The 26025-nt window shown below is 40.7% G+C and overlaps 1 protein-coding gene across 3 annotated transcripts in view; it reads left to right on the top strand.

Annotated features, from left to right (window-relative positions):
* LOC138670128 (bone morphogenetic protein 8A-like) overlaps positions 1 to 25737 on the top strand; it is a 213992-nt gene extending 188255 nt beyond the window's left edge. Inside the window, exons 6-7 of one of the 3 annotated variants that reach the window (XM_069757179.1) lie at positions 4283 to 4393; positions 25418 to 25737. In XM_069757179.1, the coding sequence (XP_069613280.1) occupies positions 4283 to 4393; positions 25418 to 25567 (261 nt within the window). In that variant the 3' untranslated portion in view covers positions 25568 to 25737. The remainder of the gene's footprint in view (positions 1 to 4282; positions 4394 to 25417) is intronic. The other 2 variants (XM_069757178.1, XM_069757180.1) reach the window with 2 other exon arrangements.
* The last annotated feature ends 288 nt before the right edge of the window (positions 25738 to 26025 follow it).

Genomic DNA, 26025 nt, shown 5'->3' with positions numbered 1-26025 from the left:
ATACTCAAGTCAATAAGTTTTACCAGTTTTTCAAGGCAAAATTAGGTGCCTCGGCTTATACTCGGGTCGACTTATACACAAGTATATAGATACTAAAAGAGAGATGTTTCTGCAGCTCTCCCATATGCGCGCATACCATACAATATAGGCTGGCTCCCCATGTCTAAATGCATTTATTGGTGAGTGCTGGCGTCACATTGACAGGGCTATAGCCAATAAGTGAGTACAATAACTCTGCCTAAGTAGATGGCAGAGCCACAGAGCTCACTGTTTGGCTGCAGCGCTGTCAACCTGAAGTCAGCACTGCAGAAAATAAGGGCTCCTCCCCGTCAGTTTTTCTCGTATGAGTGCCATCTGGGTTTTTTATTGATAGTACTTGTACGTATGATAATCTGTGGGGTTGTTCATACGTCCGTTTTTTTCCTTGGAATGAGTGGTCCACGCAAAAGTTTGGAGGCTATCTATTATCTATCCAAGTGTCAAATCGAACTCTCCAATGCTGCAAGTCTTCGTGAAAAAAATGGACAGCAATGGTATGATATCTGTGTAATGTCCATTTTTCATGGACTGTTTGACATGAGAAACCATCATCAGTTTTTAATTTTCATCCGATGATACTAATCAAGCATGCTAATCACTCTTTTTTTTGTTAATAAGAAAAATCACTGGCAAGTGGAGACCTCCTCAACCCTAGGATCAACGGTGAAGACTCAATGCTAAACTTATTTTGTAACAAAAAAAAGCGTCTTTTAATGTGACAGCAGCTAAACATAAAAAAACTCATATAAATCTGGGATCACTGTAATCACACTGATCCGAAGAATACAGTCATCTAATCACTTATACCACACGAGGAACAACATAAAAAAATAACACCAATTCTTCACCTGCTGTTGATTTGTTCATTCTGCCTCTGAGAAACCGGAGTATGGCTTAGCACACATTGATACTGAGCTCTGCACTGAGTGCTTACACTGGGGTTTAAGTGTAAAGAAGTGACATGCTGCGGAAAAAAAACCTGCGTTTCGGTGCGGCTTTTTCCGCAGCATGTGCACAACAAGTCTGCGGCTCCCATAGACTTACATTGGTTGTGCACTACACTGCGGATTTGATGCAATTCTGTGCAGCAAAAAACCCTGCGGATCTGCAATCAAATCCGTAACGTGTGCACACAGTCTTAGCATTTAGTGAACCTAGCAAAAAAGCGAAGCAAAAAACAAGTGTGGGATTGCACTTTGTTTGCAATGTCATCGCACTTTGAATTTTTTTCACATTTTCTGCTACACGACATGGTAAAACCACTGGTGTCGTTCAAAAGTAGAACTTGTCCCACAAAAGATAAGCCCTTACATGGCCATATTGACGGAAAAATTATGGCTCTGGAAAGAAGGGGAGCGATAAATGAAAAAAGCTCCAGGGGTGAAGGGGTTTAGAAACATGGATATGGACAAATCTATGTAAATAGACATAAATATATAGATACATATCTATATATCTAGCCATCTATCTGTGTGTAATGGAGTGTGGGTTGGACAAATGTAAAAGAGGAGGTTGGACAGAAATGACATCACAAATCTTTTTGAAGAGAGAGGAGGGAGAGGAGGGAGGGGTTTTGGTGTGTTTTTGGAGTGGGTGTGGTAGGTTCAGGCTTAGTGGTCAGTGCAATGCATCATGAAACTTGCAGTATTAGAGCACAATAACTCAGGAGAAAGGAAGTTGTTGATTAACCCCATGAGAGCTGGATCCAGCACTGAAGATATGCTGCTACAGCATGATAAAAGGTAATATTGCTTAGCTAAAGTAAACACAGTGGATGTTTTCAGTGGCACATAATAGCAAGATTTCTGAAAAAAAATTATTGTAGTGGACAACTTTTTTTAAAAATTCAAGTGATACTCGTTCCCGTTTGAGCCCTGCCATGCACCCAAACAGTAGTTTTCCTCCACATATGGTATATCGGCCAGCTCAGGAGAAATTGCACAACAAACTTTGAGGTCTATTTTCTCCTCTTTCCCTTCTGAAAATAAAAAATTGGGGTCTAAAATAAAATTTTTGTTAACCCCTTACCGGCATCGGACGTACTACACCGTCCGATGCCGGCTCCCCTGCTTTGATGCAGGGCTCCGCGGTGAGCCCGCACCAAAGCCGGGACATGTCAGCTGTTTTGAACAGCTGACATGTGCCCGTAATAGGCGCGGGCAGAATTGCGATCTGCCCGCACCTATTAACTAGTTAAATGCCGCTGTCAAACGCAGACAGCGGCATTTAACTACCGCTTCCGGCCGGGCGGCCGGAAATGACGTCATCGCCGACCCCGTCACATGTCCGGGGGTCGGCGATGCGTCTCCATTGTAGCCATAGAGGTCCTTGAGACCTCTATTGTTACTGATTGCCCGTCGCTGTGAGCGCCACCCTGTGGTCGGCGCTCACAGCACACGTGCAATTCTGCTACATAGCAGCGATCAGCAGATCGCTGCTATGTAGCAGAGCCGATCGTGCTGTGCCAGCTTCTAGCCTCCCATGGAGGCTATTGAAGCATGGCAAAAGTTAAAAAAAAAAGTTTAAAAAAATGTGAAAAAAATAAAAAAAACATAAAAGTTTAAATCACCCCCCTTTCGCCCCAATCAAAATAAATCAATAAAAAAAATATCAAATCTACGCATATTTGGTATCGCCGCGCTCAGAATTGCCCGATCTATCAAATAAAAAAAAGTATTAACCTGATCGCTAAACAGCGTAGCGGGAAAAAAAACTCGAAACGCCAGAATTACGTTTTTTTGGTCGCCGCGACATTGCATTAAAATGCAATAACGGGCGATCAAAAGAACGTATCTGCACCGAAATGCTATCATTAAAAACGTCATCTCGGCACGCAAAAAATAAGCCCTCAACCGACCCCAGATCACGAAAAATGGAGACGCTACGAGTATCGGAAAATGGCGCAATTTTTTTTTTTTTTTTTTAGCAAAGTTTGGAATTTTTTTTCACCACTTAGATAAAAAATAACCTAGTCATGTTTGGTGTCTATGAACTCGTAATGACCTGGAGAATCATAATGTCAGGTCATTTTTAGCATTTAGTGAACGTAGCAAAAAAGCCAAACAAAAAACCAATGTGGGATTGCACTTTTTTTGCAATTTCACCGCACTTGGAATTTTTTTCCCGTTTTCTAGTACACGACATGCTAAAACCAATGATGTCGTTCAAAAGTACAACTCGTCCCGCAAAAAATAAGCCCTCACATGGCCAAATTGACGGAAAAATAAAAAAGTTATGGCTCTGGGAAGGAGGGGAGCGAAAAACGAACACGGAAAAACGAAAAATCCCCTGGTCATGAAGGGGTTAATAAACTTCTTGAATGTGATTTTGAGCACCTTGTGGGGGGCAGTTTGTAAAATGGTGTCTATTTTGGGTATTTTCTGCCATATAGGTCCCTCAAAGTCACTTCAAATGTGATGTGGTCCATAAAAATATGGATTTGCAAATTTTGTTGGAAAAATGAGAAATCGCTGGTCAACATTTAACCCTTCTAACTAGACATGTGGGAAATGTTATTTATTAACTATTTTGTGTGACATTACTCTCTGGTTTAAGGGCATAAAAATTCAAAGTTTAAAAATTGCAACATTTTCAAAATGTTCCCCAAATTTCCAATTTTTTTCACAAAAAATCATATTGAACAAACTTTACCACTATCATGAAGTACAATATGTCACGAAAAACAGTTCTCAGAATCAGTGGGATCCGTTGAAGCATTGCAGAGTTATTACCATATAAAATTGCAAATTTGGCCTGGTCATGAAGGTGGCAACAGATTTGTGGAGTGAAGACGCTAAAAGAAACTGCATCTGGAGGTCTCGAGTTTTCTGAAACTGGAAGACCCCTTTAATCAATCAGTTTATAGTCGGAATGGATGCCTCTTTTGTCTAACAACAAGATAAATCCAAAATTCCACACAAGTTTCATAAACGAACGGTACATAAACTACTGATTCAAGTTGCTAGGTTCACTTTAAACAAACATTAGTTTCGGTGAGAAATTAAACAGGATGTATTTGCTTTTTCATAAAATAAAATAGGCCATCATAATCTAATAATCTACAAAAGAAAACTTTAAACATGAAACATTAAAAATACAGCGTTTGTTTTAGAATAATAAACAACAAAAATAGCCAAAAGCTTTTTTTTGCAAGTTGTATGGCTCAAATATGGTAAAAAAATTTGAATTATCTATCATTGCTTTGTGTGTATGTTTTGACTAATTTCTAATTTTACTTCTATAGGACTGGGTAATAGCTCCACAGGGGTATTCGGCATTTTACTGTGAGGGAGAATGTTCATTTCCCCTTGATTCCTGTATGAATGCCACCAATCATGCCATCTTACAATCATTAGTAAGTAAAACAATGTTCATTGGTCACCACTTATATATGGGGAGTGGATACTATAAATCGATATCTATAAAATATCTTCCCTACATAGCAAAACACCCCTGACAAGGGATCCGTGCTGATAATACAAACTTAGAAAAGTGAAGTCTCAAACTTATATCAAAATATCAATTTTATTAAATCATATTAAAGCAGAACAAAGTTCATACAAGGCTATGTTCACACGTTGCGTTTTTGGTGCTTTTTTTTTCATGCAAATTTTAAGCTGTGTTTTACAGTACCAGCAAAGGCTATGAGATTTCAAAAATCTCATGCACACACATTGGTTTCTTTTTCTGACTGATTTGGAAAACTGCTTAGTTTTTGCAAACTGCAGATATCGATTCTTTCAGTGTGTTTTCAGCATTTTTGCAGCGTTTTTTCACCCATAGAAAGCAATGGGTAAGTGCAAAAACACAGTAAAAAAAATAGGTATCAGGTTTTGCTGCATTTTTGGTGCAAAAACCTGAGGAAGTTGTATCACGATTTTTGGGGGGTCACTAAACTTTATCAACATGCAGAAGAGACAATAAAAACACTGCAAAAGCTCAGCAAAATCTGCTTGTTTTAAGCAGCTCCCTTAGTGCCAAAGGAGCAGGTTTTGCCTGCAGGGAAAAAAGCAGCCAAAAAATGCAATTTATGAACATAGTCTAATAGAATCAACGTCGCATAAAAAGAATAGGAAAATATAGTAGCATATCAGTATGATATACTGTACGTCAAAAACATAATTGCATGGTAAATAATATTGAGAGGTATATACTGTAGTAATAAGTTCGCTATAAACTGTAAGTGCAATTACAGATAAATTACCCCAATAATCTCACAGGGGCAGCGGCAATCATATGAGGCACTGTTCTTATACTTATCATAGGTGAGATTTGTGCTTCTATCTAATGGACTTTACATGTACCATGATTTTGTATTTACATTATATTCCTGTAAATTGTCCTTATTTGGGAATGCTATATCTGGGTAATTTCCCACTAATTCTACTTGCAATTTACAGTGGGTTTCCTAGTGTATACCTCTTGATATTAAAGGATTTATCCAGACTATTTTTTTTTTTACTCTGGGCCTAAAAATTAACACGCAGGTAGTTTCTACCTATCTACCTGTTGTGCCTGTCGCCAATCTATGCCAGCACACAGCGGTCACAGGCGGTGCAGCGGCTTCTGCTGACATCACATCGACAGAGCAGCTGCTTCTCTTCCGTTCTACTCTGTTCACAGGGGTATGACTGCCAAAATCATGCTAATTGACAACCAGCTCCCCACTGCCTAACTGAGGGGAGCTGGCTGTTAATCAGCATGATGTCTGTAGTCACACTGTATTGATGTCACGCTGTGAAAGGGGACCTGCACTGTCCCTTGGGCTGGAACCCTAACTATCCCTGCTCCCAAAGGTACCTCTAAGGGTGAGGAGGTTTGGGCCAACAATCTTACTGTTTTCCTGTTAGGCACTAAGCTGTCCCCTCCCACTACCCTGGAGGCCAGGGACAAAAATGCTAGTGTATAAACACGTAAGACAAACAGGGATAACAAAAAGCAACTAACATACAAAACACTCACAAACTGTAGAGAGGTATATAGGGAAGGGTAGGAATGTACAAACCAAATGGGAATATACACCCAAAAACAGCATGCAACACTATCCAGCAGCTACAACGATCTCCAACTCAGCACATCAACTCCAAGGAGCTAGGAAGTAAACTTTCACTGGCGAGCAAAAGAATGTCTGGCCAGATTTTATAGGGAGAAGAAATGACCAGATCAGGAACAGCTGTGAGATGGAGCTGCAAGTTTCTAGCCAGCATAGAAAGTGTCGTCAAGCACTTCAGTACCAAAGGAAGCAAAATTCATTTAATATGAAACACAAACACCCAGGCTTCACAATTCATAGGGATTTTCTAACTCCAGATCTCCCAGGAGGACGTGACCCACTCATGGCAGTTGATGTAGAGCAGCTGAATCACCAACAGGAGTGGTCGCCGGGTAGAACAGGCAGGTAGATAAACTAATATAAACCCAAAATAAATATTCATCAAGCATATAAATATAATATTTTATTGTATTAATAAATCATACAAAATGACACAACAATACATGATTAAAAAATAATAAGACAAAAAATAATCAGAGATATGAAATTGTATTAAAAAAGATATACCGGTATATAATCTAAAAAAATATAATAACAGAGACTAGTATGCGGAGGGCAGGATACGTCAGATCAATTGGTAAAAGACATTAATATATATTTAATAATAGAGAAAACGTTCCCATATTGACATAATGGCTGGTTTTATAAAAAATGCAGGTGAATATGAGTCAATAATAATCAATTAAATAAATTGTGAACTTACTCATAATTCATTTCATAAAAAGCAAATAAGTAATGAAGGAAAAATGTGCACATAAATTTGAAACTAGGAATGAAAATCCTTTAGAAAAGTGACAGTGCATCAAAAATTCTCAAAAGTAAAGTGCAAATGCATGAAAGTGATAGTGCATCAAAAAGCCTACATAGGCAGAGTGCAAATGAATAAAAAGATCTGAAAACCAGCCACAAATACCAACCGGTATGACGCACCGCTGCCCCGGCACACACCACTCCAACGCACGTTTCGCTGCCACTGTCACTTTCATGCATTTGCACTTTACTTTTGAGAATTTTTGATACACTGTCACTTTTCTAAAGGATTTTCATTCCTAGTTTCAAATTTATGTGCAATTTTTTCCTTCATTACTTATTTGCTTTTTATGAAATGATTATGAGTAAGTTCACAATTTATTTAATTATTATTGACTCATATTCACCTGCATTTTTTATAAAACCAGCCATTATGTCAAAATGGGAACTTTTTCTATATTATTAAATATATATTAATATCTTTTACCAATTGATCTGACGTACCATGCCCTCCGCATATTAGCCTCTGTTATTATATTTTTTTATATTATATATATTTTTTAATCATGTATTGTTGTGTCATTTTGTATGATTTATTAATAAAATATAATATTACATTTATATGCTTGATGAATATTTCTTTTGGGTTTATATATTGATTTAATATTCATTAAAACTTTTTTATTTATTGGATATTTTTGGTATTTCTTTTCTATATAGGATTTTTTTTTTAGGTAGATAAACCAACCTGCCTGTTAGCTTTTAGGCAAATAATAAAAAAAATAGTCATGGATAAATCCTTTAATTACCATGGAATCATGTTTTTGATACTGTGACTATCATACTGAAATGCTGCTATTTTTCCTATCCTCTTTTGTTGGCCCCAATCTTATTATATGAACTTTTTTATGTTTAATATGATTTAATAACATTATTTTTATATTAGAAATTTGTTACCCCAGTTTTCTAAGTATGTAGAATCATTAGTAAGTGTTGCTATTCAATGATGTGTTCTTTATTTGTTTTATATTTTTGATTTTTAGCAATCAAAAGACATAGACCTCTGGTTATAAATGGTTCTGAAATATGTAAAAGAGGAAAAATATGTCACACTCAAAAAATCTATGTAATACAAAGCAGAACAGAAAAACTAAATGGATCCAAATCAGAAACATAAAATTCCCATTAGGGGCACGAATAGACAAACCTGGAAAATCTGCAAAGTTTCCAATAATTCTTCATTATGTGAATACAAAGGGATAAGATCATGAACATATGGATATTTCAGTTAGTTTAGGCAATAACTAATATATAGGAACAGATCACGAAACTGTAAAGGAAATAAAAGGTACACAATACGCTACAAACATCAAAAATCGGTGTGCATCTGGTGGCGAGTTTGGTGGCCATTAAAATCATTCCAGCTCACGGGAAGATGCTATTTTGCAGCCCCCTACTCTTGCTTATAGGATAAAGGGCCCCAAGTGAGATCCCTCCAATGGTCTAAAAGAACATAATGGAAATGGTTGCCCTAAACGAGTTCAAGACTATGTGCGCAAGGGGTCTTTTGTTGAGTTTTGGAGCAGAAGGTGAACAGAAACTCCAAGTTTTTGAGTAGTTTTGAGTATTTGAGGAGAATTTTGGAGAATTTCCGCTCAGTTTCTGCTCCTAAAACTCCTTAAAAAACTGTGTGCATATAACGTTAAGAAACTGAAAAGCCAAGCAAATTGTATAATTCACGGTTTACTTTATGTTAGAAAATTTCCATTCTTGGATTGATTTAGCAAGGCTTTTGGCTCAGCATTTGTATATTGATATATGACAAGTATTAACTGCATGATTGTCCTGCCAGGTTTCTGAGCTAATCCTTCTGATAAGGAATTCTGAGACAGATTTTAACAAAATTCTAACAAGGAAGAGACAAACTATCTTAACTCTGAAATGAGATGAATAGCTGTGAATGGATCTTTTATATCAAATCACAGAGCTGAGATACATATGTTACCGATACTCCGAAGTGTTGTCTAGACTTTCATGAAAATCTACACTTAGATAGTCATGAAGAAGTGATACCTGGGATTAGCGATAATGCATTTAACATTTTGTATCAGAATCAGTCTATTCATTGCGTGCCTACAATATTAGTTCTACAGACATCTTTTTTACCCATTTCTACAATAATTTGCATATATTTGACAAAATACTATAATTTAAAGGTTGTCTGTGTATTAGTCTGCCAGTAATAGAAAAGCTTTAATAGTATTCACTATTGTGCATTGTTGTAAAAATTATAGAAATAGTTCCTGCAAAGTAATAGAATAGGAAAAGGAAATCTAACTACGGGCACTATTTTTCAATTATTCTCTATGAGGAGGAACATTACTTAGGGTTGTCCAGTTAACAAATGAAGGTAAATATGTTTAAAGGGAATATGTCATCAGTAGTGATGGGCGAACCCAAACACTACGAATCGGGATCCGTATCAGACATCTAGTGCGTGTGCACTGACCCCGAACAAGTACTTCTCACGGAAGTCTGTGTTACTGTTTGGGTTTGGCAGCCCGAACAAAGCTCGTTGAAAGGCTGTGGCGCAGCCAATCAAAAGGCTGTGGCGCAGCCAATCAACAAGCTTTTCCGGTGTGGGCACTTCCAGCTCCATCACAGCCAAGTGTTGGCATGGCTGTGATTGGCCGGCGCAATTTGTAAAAAAAAAGAAAAAAGGACGTTCGATCCCCTCTTTTTTTGCTAACAAGTGCAGATAAAATAGAGAGCTGCGAGATGCATCTCTCAGCTGTCTAGTTTATCTTGGCTAACTATCAAAAATAAAGGGGCCCCCATACCTTTTTTTTTTTTAAAGAATTAAAACAAATAATTAAATAAAAAGGTGTGGGGTGCCCCCTATTTTTGATAACTAGTCAAGGTAATGCAGACAGCTGGGGGATGGTATTCTGAGGCTGCGCAGGGCCATGGATATTGATCCTCCCCAGCCTAAAAATAGCAGCTCACAGCTGCCACAGAAAAGGCGCATCCATTGGATGTGCCAATTCTGGTGCTTTGCATGGATCTTCCTGCTTGCCCTGGTGCATTGGCAAGCGGGGTAATAGTTTTGGGGTTGATGTCAGCTTTGTAATGTCCGCTGACATCAAGCCCAGGGGTTAGTAACGGAGAGGCGCCTATCAGACACCCACCTTACTAACCCAAAAGTAATAAACACACACAGAAAAGTCCTTTAATTGTACAAAACACTCCCCAACCCTCTTTTACCTATTTATTACTTTTAAAATATAAAAACATCCAAAGGGATCTGCCATAAATCCATCCAACGGCCCATGACCATCCCCGACTCTGCCACTTCTTGATGCAGTGCTGAGCAATGACATCAGTAATGTGACCACTCAGCACGGCAGCTGGCACACAATGACGGTAGCTGGAACTGGTAACTGGTAATTTCTCATGCTAAGGCTATGTGCACACGGAGGAAATGTGGTGCAGAATTTTCTGCACTAAATCCGCATCTCCTGGCAGAATCCACAGCTGCGGATTTACTGCGGTTTTTATGCGGATTTTGTGCGGAATTGCCGTAGAATTGATGCGGATTTAGTGCGGATTTTCTGCAGTTTTTGCCACTGCGGATTTCTATCATGGATGGGTGCAGAAACGCTGCAGATCTGCTCAAAAGAAGTGACATGCACTGCTTTTAAATCCGCAGCAATTCCGCACTGATTTTTCCGCACCATCTGCACAGATTTTTTTGTTCCATTGATTTACATTGTACTGTAAATCACAGTGCGGATCTGCACTGTTTCGGCGAGGAAAAATCCGCTGCGGATCCGCACAAAATCCGCATCGTGTGCACATAGCCTAAGAGTGATGATGTCAGTAAGGTCACCACAGTTCATCGGCTATGAACTGCGATAAGTTTACTGATGTCAGCGCACATCGAAGCAACTGAATTCACACACTACTGTGGTGTTCTGGCTGCCGTGCTGAGCGGTCACATTACTGATGTCACCACTCAGCACTGCATCCAGATGTAGCAGAGTCGGTGATCGTTGTCGGAGCCGGTGTTTCTCAGGCTGTCACACAGATGACATTGCATGTTCGGGCCCCCTATTCACTTGAATGGGGTTTGGGATCAAGTTTGGGTACCGTTCTGGTACCCAAACAGAACTTTTTTTATAAAGTTTGGCTGAACCCAATGGGTCTGAACATCCACGGGTCCGCCCATCCTTAGTTATGATTATTTTTAAAAATGTTTAGCAATGTTTTTTTTTTTCATTTCACGATTTAAAAAAAGAAAATAAATTGCAATCTTGTAATTTTCACACTGGCCACTGGGGCTATTTTAGACTCATACTCCCTATTCTTAGGTAATAGCAGTTTTCTTTTCATTCCCAGGCAGGATTACAATTACTTATAATGCCTATATATATGCATCTGATAAAACAGGATCCACCAATCACAACAATCAATGTCACCCAGGACCCTGCTCTCCTTCTGTTCAAAATCACCTTTGCACATGCTCATTAGATGCTACAATACAAAGGATAGTGTCTGTTCATTGCGGCCAATGTACATGCGACTTTACTGAAACAACAAGAAGTAAGAGTCTAAAAAAGCCCCAGTTGCCAGTTTCAATAGAGTTCTATTTTTTATTTTTAATAAAGATTGTAAAATACGGATAAAAAAAAAACTTTGTCCAAAATTTTTACAGAACGCATTTAACACAAAATCCTGACTTAAATAGGTTATTTTCTGAAGAAATATTCCCGTTAAATTAGTAATTTATCCAACTCACTAATATACCTCATATCTTTAGGGGTGTCTGATTTTTAGCTACAAGATCCTTTTCAAGTTTTGTTTTATATGCATCGGGAGACTAAGGGCTCATACTCACATGCGAGAAACTCGGATGAGTCTCGCACGTCAATACCCGGCACTGCACTCAGCACTCAGGAGCGGAGCATGCAGCCGCATAGCAATACATGCAGCCACACGCTCCGCTCCTGAGTGCCGGGTGCAGTGCCGGGTATTGACGTGTGAGACTCATCCGAGTTTCTCGCATGTGAGTATGAGCCCTAACTGAAACAGTTCAAGAGTCAAACATCATAATCCATATGTATCAGAAAATAATATGCATCTTCAGTGTGAAACTGAAGTGCAACTGTATTATAAATCAAGAAAATAATTTGACACACAAGGAAGTCCATAGTGATCAACCTGTTCCACCTGTGTAAACACACACCTAGTGCCTCTACTCTTGTCGCCAGGCGGCACCATATTTTCACCACAGAAGCCACTGTCCAATGCAAGCGTGTTTCAGACTTAACTTTATTATAGCTGAAACTTCACAGTTTAGTTACAAAGTTTACACTTGGCTTCCAAATTCTCCAGATCTCAGTCTCAGACATTTTGGATGTGCTGGAAAGGCAAGATTGATTCAGCTCTTACATTTTTCATAAGATTTCAGCACTTATATTTTGCTTTTATTCCACCATTCTCAATATATTTTCTGTCAATGAATGGCACACTTCTTTACATAGGCTATGTGCCCACGTTCAGGATTGTTCGCAGAATTTTCCTGATCAAAACCGGACTCCTTTCGCAGGAAATCCGCTTGTGTTTTTTTCAAATTTTTTTGCGGTTTCTTTGCGTTTTTTTTTCAGGAGCATCCCAATACAATAATATAGCTGCAAATCCGCAGATTTTCTGCAAAATTAATGAACATGCTGTGTTTTTTTCCGCGATGCGTTTTTTTGCATAAAAAAAAACACAGCATGGGCACAAAAATTGCAGAATGCATGGGATGCTTAATGTAAGCGTTTTTCAAGTGTTTTTGCAGCGTAAAACCGCCGCAAAAATGCTAAAAACAACGCTAAAAATCCGGAACATGGGCATATAGCCTTAGGAAAATTCTGCGAACAATCCTGAACGTGGGCACATAGCCTTAAAGGGAACCTGTCACCAGGTTTGGCTGATATGAGATGCGGCCACCACCTTTCAGGCTCATGGTTGGACTGGCCCACCGGAGAATTCTCTAGTGGGCCCTGGGGCTTTGGGGGGCTCCCGAGCAGGACGCAGAGGAGGCCCGCTTGTGTCGGACACACATTCAGTTGAAATGTATCGCCCCTTCGCTATAGGCCGCCGACCTGGCAAAGGCAGACAGCTGACTTAAGTGTGCTCTCCCTTTGCAGGTGGTGTATGACAGTGACATCGCCGAAGTATGATGTCACTGTCATGCGGTGCCTGCCACGGGTGCACTCACATCAGCCCTTGGTCTTTGCTAGGTCAGTGGCTATTTTAACATGAGCGCGCCCGATCTGTAGAAGAGGGCGCGGTGTCGGGAGCACAGGCAGTTAAATGGAATCTTTATTTTTTTCTCCCTTCGATGAATGCGGTGTAAGGAGGTGGTGGGGACCCTCATGTGCCTTCTCTCTCCTTTACACCGAGCACATGTGTCACATGCGACACCCTGATGGTTCACTAATGTTTTATATGGTTATGCAATTTAGTAATGTCATTGTCATATGTTGTATCCTGAATGCGCATGTACTTGTGTATATTTAGTTTAGGGACAGGATGAGTTAAACTGTTGAGAGGAGTTAAAAGAGGGTTGGTGCAAAGCCTCTGGACTTAGCAGAGCTGGGGTAGGTTGCCCAGTTCAGGACATGCACCATAGCAAGGGCAGAGGATTCCCCGGTCAGGGGGATAGAAGCTGCCCTAGCTTGACGGGCAGTGTGGACAGACATTGGCTCCGTGGGATCGACCCCAAGAGAAATACGGGGTTTGGGACCAGGACGGGAGCTGGTGTTGTGCAGCCTTCTGAAGTCACAGGGATAGAGCAGGTGATGTTGTCTTGTTTGCACAGTGTTCAGTAAAGTTTTGCTGTTGGAACATAACTTTGGCTTGTGGTGTGTTCTGAGACCTCGTCCACTGCAACAGAGGTGAACGTGTGCTGAAGGTAACTGACTGTACCGCAGGACTGGGATGTTACCTGCCTATTCATGTGCAAGGTGCCATGGTGTTCACTAACTGTGACTTAGTAAACTCGCCCAAGACTGCTACCCCATGCTGCCTTGTTACAGCGGCATGGTGCGGGGGCCAGGACAAAGGACCAGGATGCATATATGGGGGGGCAAGATGGATATATGGGGGCCAGGATGGATATATTAAGGGACCAGGACAAGGGACATATGGGGGCCAGGATGGATATATGGAGGGACCAGGAAAAGGGGCATATGGGGGCCAGGATGGATATATGAGGGAGCCAGGATGGATATATGGGAGACCAGGACAAGTGACCTATGGGGGCCAGGATGGGTGTATGGGGGGTGTTAGGACAAGGGTCATATGGGGGCCACAAAGGATATATGGAGGGGCCAGGACAAGGGACCCAAGGGAGCCAGGATGGATGTATGAGGGAGCCAGGATGGATATATGGTGTGGTAGTATTTGTTCCTTGTATGTGGTTTTATTCTGTACTGTGGTGTGGTCATGGTCTGTTGGTATTTGTTCCTTGTATGCGGTATTATTTGATCACTATGTGGTCTGGTCACAGTGTGGTAGTCAGTAATGGTTACTTTTTTAATCAAGCATAGGGGAAAAAGTATGGAATCACTCAATTCTTAGGAAAAAATTATGGAATCATGAAAAACAAGCAAACAAAAAAACACTCCAAAACATCACTAGTATTTTGTTGCACCACCTCTGGCTTTGATAACAGCTTGCAGTCTTCGAGGCATGGACTTAAAGGGAACCTGTCACCTGAATTTGGCGGGACCAGTTTTGGGTCATATGGGCGGAGTTTTCAGGTGTTTGATTCACCCTTTCCTTACCCGCTGGCTGCATGCTGGCTGCAATATTGGATTGAAGTTCATTCTCTGTCCTCCGTAGTACACGCCTGCGCAATGCAAGATTACCTTGCGCAGGTGTGTACTACGGAGGACAGAGAATGAACTTCAATCCAATATTGCGGCCAGCATGCAGCCAGTGGGTAAGGAAAGGGTGAATCAAACACCTGAAAACTCCGCACATATGACCCAAAACTGGTCCCGCCAAATTCAGGTGACAGGTTCCCTTTAATGAGTGCCAAACAGTACTATTCATCAATCTGGCTCCAACTTTCTCTGATTGCTGTTGTCAGACCAGCTTTGCAGGTTGGAGCCTTGTCATGGACCATTTTCTTCAACTTCCACTAAAGATTTTCAATTGGATTGAGATCCGGACTATTTGCAGGCCATGACATTGACCTTATGTGTCTTTTTTCAAGGAATGTTTTCACAATATTCACTCTATGGCAGGATGCATTATCACCTTGAAAAATTATTTCATCATCCCCAAACATCCTTTCAATTGATGGGATAAGAAAAGTGTCCAAAATATCAACATAATTGTTGTTGTTTGTATTTGGTTCAGATTTTAGACACAGCTGACTGTGAACAACTAACATCTTTTGCAACATTGCGTGATGATTTACCCTCTTTTAAAAGTTTGATAATCCTCTCCTTTGTTTCAATTGACATCTTTCATGTTGGAGCCATGATTCATGTCAGTCCACTTGCTGCAACAGCTCTCCAAGGTGTGATCACTTCTTTTTAGATGCAGACTAACGAGGAGATCTAATTTGATGCAGGAGTTATTTTTTGGTATGAAAATTTACAGGGTGATTCCATAATTTTTTCCTCAAAATTGAGTGATTGCATAATTTTTCCCCTATGCTTGGTTAACCCCTTACCGGCATCGGACGTACTATACCGTCCGATGCCGGCTCCCCTGCTTTGATGCAGGGCTCCGCGGTGAGCCCGCACCAAAGCCGGGACATGTCAGCTGTTTTGAACAGCTGACATGTGCCCGTAATAGGCGCGGGCAGAATCGCGATCTGCCCGCACCTATTAACTAGTTAAATGCCGCTGTCAAACGCAGACAGCGGCATTTAACTACCGCTTCCGGCCGGGCGGCCGGAAATGACGTCATCGCCGACCCCCGTCACATGATCGGGGGTCGGCGATGCTTGTGAATGGTAACCATAGAGGTCCTTGAGACCTCTATGGTTACTGATTGCCCGTCGCTGTGAGCGCCACCCTGTGGTCGGCGCTCACAGCACACGTGCAATTCTGCTACATAGCAGCGATCAGCAGATCGCTGCTATGTAGCAGAGCCGATCGTGCTACGCCTGCTTCTAGCCTCTCATGGAGGTTATTGAAGCATGGCAAAAGTTAAAAAAAAAAGTTTAAAAAAATGTGAAAAAAATAAAAAAAACATAAAAGTTTAAATCACCCCCCTTTCGCCCCAATCAAAATAAATCAATAAAAAAAATATCAAATCTACGCATCGCCGCGCTCAGAATCGCCCGATCTATCAATTAAAAAAAAGTATTAACCTGATCGCTAAACAGCGTAGCGGGAAAAAAATTCGAAACGCCAGAATTACGTTTTTTTGGTCGCCGCGACATTGCATTAAAATGCAATAACGGGCGATCAAAAGAACGTATCTGCACCGAAATGCTATCATTAAAAACGTCATCTCGGCACGCAAAAAATAAGCCCTCAACCGACCCCAGATGATGAAAAATGGAGACGCTACGAGTATCGGAAAATGGCGCAATTTTTTTTTTTTTTTTTTTTTTTAGCAAAGTTTGGAATTTTTTTTCACCACTTAGATAAAAAATAACCTAGTCATGTTTGGTGTCTATGAACTCATAATGACCTGGAGAATCATAATGGCAGGTCAGTTTTAGCATTTAGTGAACCTAGCAAAAAAGCCAAACAAAAAACCAATGTGGGATTGCACTTTTTTTGCAATTTCACCGCACTTGGAATTTTTTTCCCGTTTTCTAGTACACGACATGCTAAAACCAATGATGTCGTTCAAAAGTACAACTCGTCCCGCAAAAAATAATGGCCAAATTGACAGAAAAATAAAAAAGTTATGGCTCTGGGAAGGAGGGGAGCGAAAAACGAACACGGAAAAACGAAAAATCCCCCGGTCATGAAGGGGTTAAAAAAGTAACTATTACTGACTATCACTTAATTTGTTCTTGATTTCTTTTAGTGTTTCTTAAAGCCAGAAAGTTGCCATTTGAAATGAATTTAGTTTTGTGCCATGTCTGTGATCTGCTTTTTTCTACAAAATTAAACAACTGAATGAACATCCTCCAAGGCCGGTGATTACATAATTTTTGCCAGGGGTTGTAGATATTTGCATATAACTATAGGGTGAGTCCCTAGGGTCAATTCCTCCTGTAGGCCCCAGACACCCCAGTCTGACCCTGTACAGGCCTGATATAAAATATTCTGCAGGGCTGTATATCTGCCCCCAACCCAACTTGTAATAGAAGAAAAAGACCTTTTATTATACTCACCTGTGGGGTGGTCAGGTCTGAGGGGTGTCCTTATTTTTGCGATGCCATCCTCCTTCTTGCTTTGTGTGGATGGCACGTCCCTACATCATCCACTCCCCGGAATTACGCTCTTGTGCAGACCTACTTCTCTACCCTGATTAGGGCAGTGCACATGCGCCTGGGGTCTTTGATCTTTCCCAACAGCTGTGCACTGCAGTACTTTCCTTTGCCCTACTCATTACAGAGAAGTACGCTAGCACAGCTGGGGAGAATTTGGGGATAACATAGGGACTTATCATCCACACGAAGCAAGAAGGAGGACAGCATCTCAAGATTAAGGAAGGCTCCGGACCAGGACCAGTGACACCCCTCAGACTGGACCACCCCGCAGGTGAATATAAGAAAATATATTTTTCTTGTCTTGCAGGTCTAGCTGGGGGCATATACACAGCATTACAGAATGTACCCAGAATAGACTCTGTAGAAATGCATAGTGGGTCTGCAAGCAGAGATTTCACATACTGTGCTCCAAAAGCAACAAATGTGAATATCTTTAATTTTTCAGCAAGAGACAGGTTATCCTTAATCAAAGAGTAGTAAACCGATGTGTGATTTGGAGACATCTAAATTATTTTAAAGTGGTGACATTATGTTTGCTTTGCTTAGAGTCTCAAAACAGTATACCCCTAAGGCCGGCGTCACACTTGCGAGTTTTACGGACGTAAGAGCGCAGAATCTACGTCCGTAAAACTCGCAAAAAATACGGCACAATTATTCTCTATGCCCCTGCTCCTATTTGCCGTATTTTACTGATCAGTATTATACGGCTTTCTACGGCCGTACAAAATCGCAGCATGCTGCGTTTGTCACCGTACTGCGCAAGAAATACGCCAATGAAAGTCTATGGAAGCGTGAAAAATACGGATTACACACGGACAAGCAGTGTGACTTGCGAGAAATACGCAGCGCTGTTAGAGAGTCTACTGACACACACATATATATATATATATATATATAGACAGTATATATATATTTTCTTTTCTTTTTGGGACACATGGATCACTTCTATAGCGGTATGTTGGTTTTGGTAGCCTGCGAGAAAACCACGCAGTACGGATGCCATACGGATTACATACGGAGGATGCCATGCGCAAAAAACGCTGACACACCCTGCCTACGGAGGAGCTACGGACCACTTTTTTCGGGACTTTTCAGCGTATTACGGCCGTAATATACGGACCGTATTGTTTTACGCTGTGTGTGACGCCGGCCTAATAGCGACAGTAGGATGTGCACCTAATGGAAGCCATGTTTTTTCAACCACTGTGGGTTAATGACAAACTGTATTACAGGTTTAGGAAATGTACATAAAAAGAGGCTAGTCCATTAGAGGATATTTTAGAGTTTCAGATTGAGAGAAAATGCTCTTTTTAATGGGCTGATGAGTTGAACTGAGCTCTGAACTGGGCTTGTATACAGATGTATAATGGGCTGTTCGTGGTTGAATGTTGGGTAGGTCTAAAAAGACACACATCATGTAGCTGTGTTCACAGGGATACGGATGTAACAGTGTAGACAAGTAGGAGACAGTGGTACTTAATAAACAACTATTTATTTAGCTAACACGAATATCTATACATATGTAGGCATGGTATCAAGGGTAACAGTGAACAATGACAGTACAGTCAAATATGGCACAATCTGAACACGGTAGTACAATTAAACAGGATATCTATACATTGATATATATATATATATATATATATATATTTGGACACTGTTCTTTACGTTTACAGTTAAGAGACAACGTAAGTCTTGCCTAGTCCTAAATCCCCAACCTAATGGGAGTCACTCTCACTACTTAGCTCATCACCGTTGTTTTTCCTCTAGACGGCCCACATCCTCAAATATACCCTAACAGGGGTCAATGATACTACCAGCCAGGCCGTAAGGTCACAGACAGGAGAGTAATTTGGTATATGGTTCAATTTTCACACTGGTTGCCTTCGTTTCCTGAAGCACATTCTCAGTCCTCATTCTGTACTGTACGTCTTCGCTGAAAGTAAAGAACATCGCACAAATGTCGTTACTCTGCGACCTGGTCTCTTTCTCAGCGCTGACTCGGCTCACTCAGTTCGGATCTGGTCTCTCATCTCAGAACTTGGCTCGGATCTCCAAGATATGGTCCCTTGTCTCTGGCCTCTGATCGCCTGGATTTAGTCCTTCAGTTTCTCCTCTTGCATCTCACTACTTGGGTCTGCTCTTCACGCTCTCATAATGGCGGCTATAAGCCAGCTCGCTGAACCGCACGTCCGGTACCTCTCCTGACCTAAGCATGACAACCTTGATGTATTTCTATGCAGCTGTTAAGTTCAGGTCAGAAAGCAGACATCCAGTCTGAGGTTTACTATGCAATCCTCGTTTTCCCAGTTTTCTGATTTGGAAGTGCCAGTCAGTTTTTTGTTATTTGTATGTTAGCTCTCTGACTGAGCACTGCGCCCTTCAGCCTGTGGCAGTTTTAATTGCACCAGGATCCTGCCTACCCATAAATTCAGGCTTTAGCCTAAGAGAGCTATTCACACTAGACATGTAGGCTCTCAGCAAACCAAAGACCGCCTTGTTGGCTGCTGGGCATGCATGAATTGGCCAGATTATGTGCTAAGTATCTCAATTTTTCCTTATTATCTAGAGCAGTAATGCTATTCATATTTTATATACAGTTGTGGCCAAAAGTATTGACACCCCTGCAATTCTGTCAAATAATACTCAGTTTTTCCTGAAAATGATTGCAATCACAAATTCTTTGGTATTATTATCTTTATTTAATTTGTCTTAAATGAAAAAAACACAAAAGAGAATGAAGCAAAAAGCAAAAGATTGATCATTTCACACAAAACTCCAAAAATGGGCCAGACAAAAGTATTGGCACCCTCAGCCTAATACTTGATTGCACAACCTTTAGCCAAAACAACTGCGACCAACTGCTTCCGGTAACCATCAATGAGTCTCTTACAATGCTCTGCTGGAATTTTAGACCATTCTTGTTTGGCAAACAGCTCCAAGTCCCTGATATTTGAAGGGTGCCCTCTCCAAACTGCCATTTTTAAATCTATCCACAGGTGTTCTATAGGATTCAGGTCTGGACTCATTGCTGGCCACCTTAGAAGTCTCCAGCGCTTTCTCTCAAACCATTTTCTAGTGCTTTTTGAAGTGTGTTTTGGGTCATTGTCCTGCTGGAAGAGCCATGACCTCTGAGGGAGACCCAGCTTTCTCACACTGGGCCCTACATTATGCTGCAAAGTTTGTTGGTAGTCTTCAGACTTCATAATGCCATGCACACGGTCAAGCAGTCCAGTTCCAGAGGCAGCAAAGCAACCCCAAAACATCAGGGAACCTCCACCATGTTTGACTGTAGGGACTGTGTTCTTTTCTTTGAATGCCTCTTTTTTCTCCTGTAAACTCCATGTTGATGCCTTTTCCCAAAAAGCTCTACTTTTGTCTCATCTGACCAGAGAACATTCTTCCAAAACGTTTTAGGCTTTTTCAGGTAAGTTTTGGCAAACTCCACCCTGGCTTTTATATGTCTCGGGGTAAGAAGAGGGGTCTTCCTAGGTCTCCTACCATACAGTCCCTTTTCATTCAGACGCCGACAGATAGTAGGGGTTGACACTGTTGTACTCTCGGACTGCAGGGCAGCTTGAACTTGTTTGGATGTTAGTCGAGGTTCTTTATCCAACATCCGCACAATCTTGCGTTGAAATCTCTTGTCAATTTTTCTTTTCTGTCCACATCTAGGGAGGTTAGCCACAGTGCCATGGGCTTTAAACTTCTTGATGACACTGCGCACTGTAGACACAGGAACATTCAGGTCTTTGGAGATGGACTTGTAGCCTTGAGATTGCTCATGCTTCCTCACAATTTGGTTTCTCAAGTCCTCAGACAGTTCTTTGGTCTTTTTTCTTTTCTCCATGCTCAATGTGGTACACACAAAGACACAGGTTGAGTCAACTTTAATCCATGTCAACTAGCTGCAAGTGTGATTTAGTTATTGCCAACAACTGTTAGGTGCCACAGGTAAGTTACAGGTCCTGTTAATTACACAAATTAGAGAAGCATCACATGATTTTTCGAACAGTGCCAATACTTTTGTCCACCCTTTTTTTATGTTTGGTGTGCAATTATATCCAATTCGGCTTTAGGACAATTCTTTTTGTGTTTTTTTCATTTAAGATAAATTAAATGAAGATAATAATAACAAAGAATTTGTGTTTGCAATCATTTTCAGGAAGAAACTGAGTATTATCTGACAGAATTGCAGGGGTGTCATTACTTTTGGCCACCACTGTATTACATATTTGTTTGCTTTACCACTACAGAGTGCTACTTCATTTATTTGTTATACACTGCTCAAAAAATAAAGGCAGCACTTAAACAGCAGAATATAACTTCAAGTAAATCAAACTTCTGTGAAATCAAACTGTCCACTTAGGAAGCAACACTGTTTGACAATCAATTTCACATGCTGTTGTGCAAATGGAATAGACAAAAGATGGAAATTATTGGCAATTATCAAGACACACTCAATAAAGAAGTGGTTCTGCAGGTGGGGACCACAGACAACATCTCAGTACCAATGCTTTCTGGCTGATGTTTTGGTCACTTTTGAATGTTGGTTGGGCTTTCATACTCATGGTAGCATGAGAAGGACTCTACAACCCACACAAGTGGTTCAGGTAGTGCAGCTGATCCAGGATGGCACATCAATGAGAGCTGTGGCAAGAAGGTTTGGTGTGTCTGTCAGCGTAGCGTCCAGAGGCTGGAGGCGCTACCAGGAGACAGGCCAGTACACCAGGAGACGTGGAGGGGGTCATAGGAGGGCAACCACCCAGCAGCAGGACTGCTACCTCAGCCTTTGTGCAAGGAGGAACGGGAGGAGCACTGCCAGAGCCCTGCAAAATGATCTCCAGCAGGCCACAAATGTGCATGTGTCTGCAAAATCGGTTAGTAACCGACTCCATGAGGATGGTCTGAGTGCCCGACGTCCACAGATGGGGGTCATGCTCACAGCCCAACACCATACAGGACGCTTGGCATTTGCCACAGAACACCAGGATTGGCAAATTCGCCACTGGCGCACTGTGATCTTCACAGATGAAAGCAGGTTCACACTGAGCACATGTGACAGATGTGACAGAGTCTGGAGATGCCATGGAGAGCAACTTGCTGCCTGGAACATCCTTCAACATGACCAGTTTGGCAGTGGGTCAGTAAAGGTGTGGGGTGGCATTTCTTTGGAGGGCCGCACAGCCCTCCATGTGCTCGCTGCAGGTAGCCTGACTGCCATTAGGTACTGAGATGAGATCCTCAGACCCCTTGTGAGACCTTAAGCTGGTTCGGTTGGCCCTGAGTTCCTCCTAATGCAGGACAATGCCAGACCTCATGTGGCTGGAGTGTGTCACCAGTTCCTGAAAGATGAAGGCATTGAAGCTATGGACTGTTCCCCAGACCTGAATCTGATTGAACACATCTGGGACATCATGTCTCGCACCATCCAACAAAGTCACATTGCACCACAGACTGTCCATGAGTTGGCAGATGCTTTAGTCCAGGTCTGGGAGGAGATCCCTCAGGAGACCATCTGCTGCCTCATCAGGAGCATGCCCAGGCATTGTATAGAGATCATACAGGCACATGGAGGCCACACACACACTACTGAGCATCATTTCCTTGTTTTGAGGCAATTCCACTGAAGTTGGACTAGCCTGTAATTTGATTTTCCACTTTGATTTTGAGTATCGCTCCAAATCCAGGTCTCTATTGGTTAATAAATTTGATTTACATTGATGATTTTTGTGTGATTTTGTTGCTAGCACATTCAATTTTGTACAGAACAAAGTATTCAATGACAATATTTCATTCAGTCAGATCTAGATGTGTTATTTGAGTGTTCCCTTTATTTTTTTGAGCAGTGTATATAGATGGCTAGTAGCTACTCCTAGGTCGCACCTGTACACACCAGTATTCTGATTTGGAAGTGCCAGTCAGTTTTTTGTTATTTGGAAATCTTTGTAGCCATAAAACATAGAACATAAATAAGAAGAAATTAGACATTCTTCCATTTCATTTGAAAAAACTTAGCTAATTTAGAATATTGGCAGCAACACATCTCAAAAAGTTGTGACCGGGTTATGAAAAAGCTACAAAATTAAGGTACTGATGATAAACCGCAAGAGGTTCAATTGTGAAGTAACATGAGTGTACAAAAAGAGCATGTTGGGAAAGCAGAGGCTCTCAGATGCAAAGATCACTAATCTGTGAACAACTGCGCATAAAACTTGTGGAACAGTCTCAGAAAAATGTTCTTCATTGTAAAATTGCAAAGATTTTGAATATACGACAATCTACAGCATATAATATCAAGAGATTCAGAAATTCTGGAAAAATTCATGTGTACAAGGGACAAAGCCAGCAGTCAATATTGGATGCTCATGATCTGTGGGCACTGTATTAAAACAGGCTTCATACCATTGTGCAAATCATTGAACAGGCTCAGGAATACTTCAAGAAATCATTGTCTTTGAGCATAGTTTGCCATGTAATCTACAAATTCAAGTGAAAGTTCTATCATGCAAAGAAGTCATATCAATACAATCAAGAAATGCTGTCTTCTTCTCTTGACCAAAGCTCATTAAAAATGGACTGAGGCAAAACAGAAACTGTTCCATGTCCACATTAATCAAAATTTTAAATCCTGAAAACTATGGATGCAGTGTCCTGCAGACTCAAGAGCAGAGGGACCATCCAGCTTGTTATCAGCACACCGTTCAATAGCCTGCATATCTGATGGTATAGGGTTATATTAGTGGCTATTGCATGGGCAGCTAACACATCTTGATAGGGGCCATCAATGCTGAGCATTATATAGAGGTTATAGACCATATGCTCCCATCCAGACAACTCCTATATCAGGGAAGGTCTTACATATTTCAGCAAGATAATGCTAAACCACATACTGCACCCATCACAACAGTATGGGTACACAGAGGAAGAGTTTGGGTCATGAAATGGCTACCTGAAGTGAAGACCTTTCACCAATAGAAAACATTTGGTGTGTTTTAAAATGAAATATCTGGAAAAAAAACGACCTAGGACTGTTGAGCAGATAGAATGAGAGAACATTTCTCTCCCAAAATCCCACTAATTGAGTAACTATTTAATGTGAAATGGAAAAATGTCTAAATTACTATTTTATGTTTGTTTTTTAATATTTGTTTTATTACTTTGTGATTTATATATGGAAAATGATTTGTAATATACTTTGCTTTAACACAGTTCTTTGCCAGTAGTGAAGCAAATGTATGCAATTGGTTTTACAAGTGTGTAAAACAAAGATAGTTGTCTTTGACGGAAATGTCTCAGGTTTCAACAGAAAAATAGTCAGACTAGGGTCACAACTAGCCAAATGAGGCCGCCCAAACCCCTTTCCCTATTGCAATATTATTACAGCTACTGTGGTCATTGGTTGACTAATCCCTTTGGTCAGAAGAACTTCCTATGCAGTTTAGGATCAGAAAGTGTGTTGTTTTTCTCCTTGCATACAAATACAAGGTTACATTCAGGATGTGCCTCATTTCGGGGGTGGTGGTACCGTTTACTCAACTTTTCTCCAGACTTAGTAAAATAAAACATGAATAGAAGCTGGTCAAACAGTAACAGCAGTGTGCAAGGGTTTATTTTTGCTATTTTTATTTAATATGGAGAGAGAAAATAAACTGATGAAAACAGTCAAAATCTGTAAGTATCCAAGAGGACTATTACATGAACGGCTGATCTTTTTTCATCAAAAGTACAAGTAAATCTAAGCCTAATAAATTCACTACAAAGGAAAAACACACAAGAGACAAACCAGCATGTGTGGCTGTCACTGGTACGGCGGCATGAAGCCCTCTACCGGTATATTACTGAGCAGGGCTTTTGAAAAGAACTAACATGGAATCCAATGTAAACCACCAAATATTCTGCCAAGGAAAACAGTCAAGAAACAACTGAAAATAATCTGACTACTGAATTGTACCTTTTTTACCTAGAACAATAGCTCTTATTATGCTTTGAATGTCTCTTAGACTCTCTTCTGGTGTTTTATTAGCTAGATGCCCATGATATTTATGCATTGTTTTACTTTCAAGAGATAGTAAAATTCTATAGTATGTATCATTTAATTTTGCATTCTCTTCCAGGTTCACCTTATGAAGCCAGAGAGCGTTCCCAAAGCATGCTGCGCTCCTACCAAACTCTCAGCAACATCAGTCCTTTATTATGACAACAATAACAATGTAATATTAAAAAAGCACAGAAACATGGTGGTCAAGTCTTGTGGATGCCACTAAACAAGAGGAAAGATGTAAAAAGTTGCACTGACACAAAGATTTGCTGAAAATATTTATGATACTTGTTAAAATGTTGCAATAAATCAATAGAATAAATCAATTTATAAATATGATGAAGAATGATCATGTACTGATCTATGATACAATAAATGTATGATTGATTTTTAGCTGAGTTCTGAAGCGGGTTAGCATATCCCGTGTTAGCTAATTTCTTGCAACATTGCACGGTGTGTGTAAAGCTTGGGTGATATCATGTTTGAACATGAGGTCAGATTAGAACACAAGGAAAAAGGCTATGCTAGAATCATCCTTTTGTTGTGAAAATAGATGTATGAGAGAACAGACGTTATTGCAGAACATACTTTGAATTTAGCCTCAGGGCGGGGGCAGACGATTGTGATTTCGGTCTTAGATCCGTCAGAACATCGAATCGCACTCTGTTATTCAAACAGGCAGTG

The sequence above is a fragment of the Ranitomeya imitator genome, chromosome 3 (genome assembly GCF_032444005.1).
Source record: "Ranitomeya imitator isolate aRanImi1 chromosome 3, aRanImi1.pri, whole genome shotgun sequence".
Lineage (NCBI taxonomy): Eukaryota > Metazoa > Chordata > Amphibia > Anura > Dendrobatidae > Ranitomeya > Ranitomeya imitator.
The sequence above is the reverse complement of the archived record's forward strand: the minus strand, read 5'-3'. Positions and strand labels throughout refer to the sequence as shown.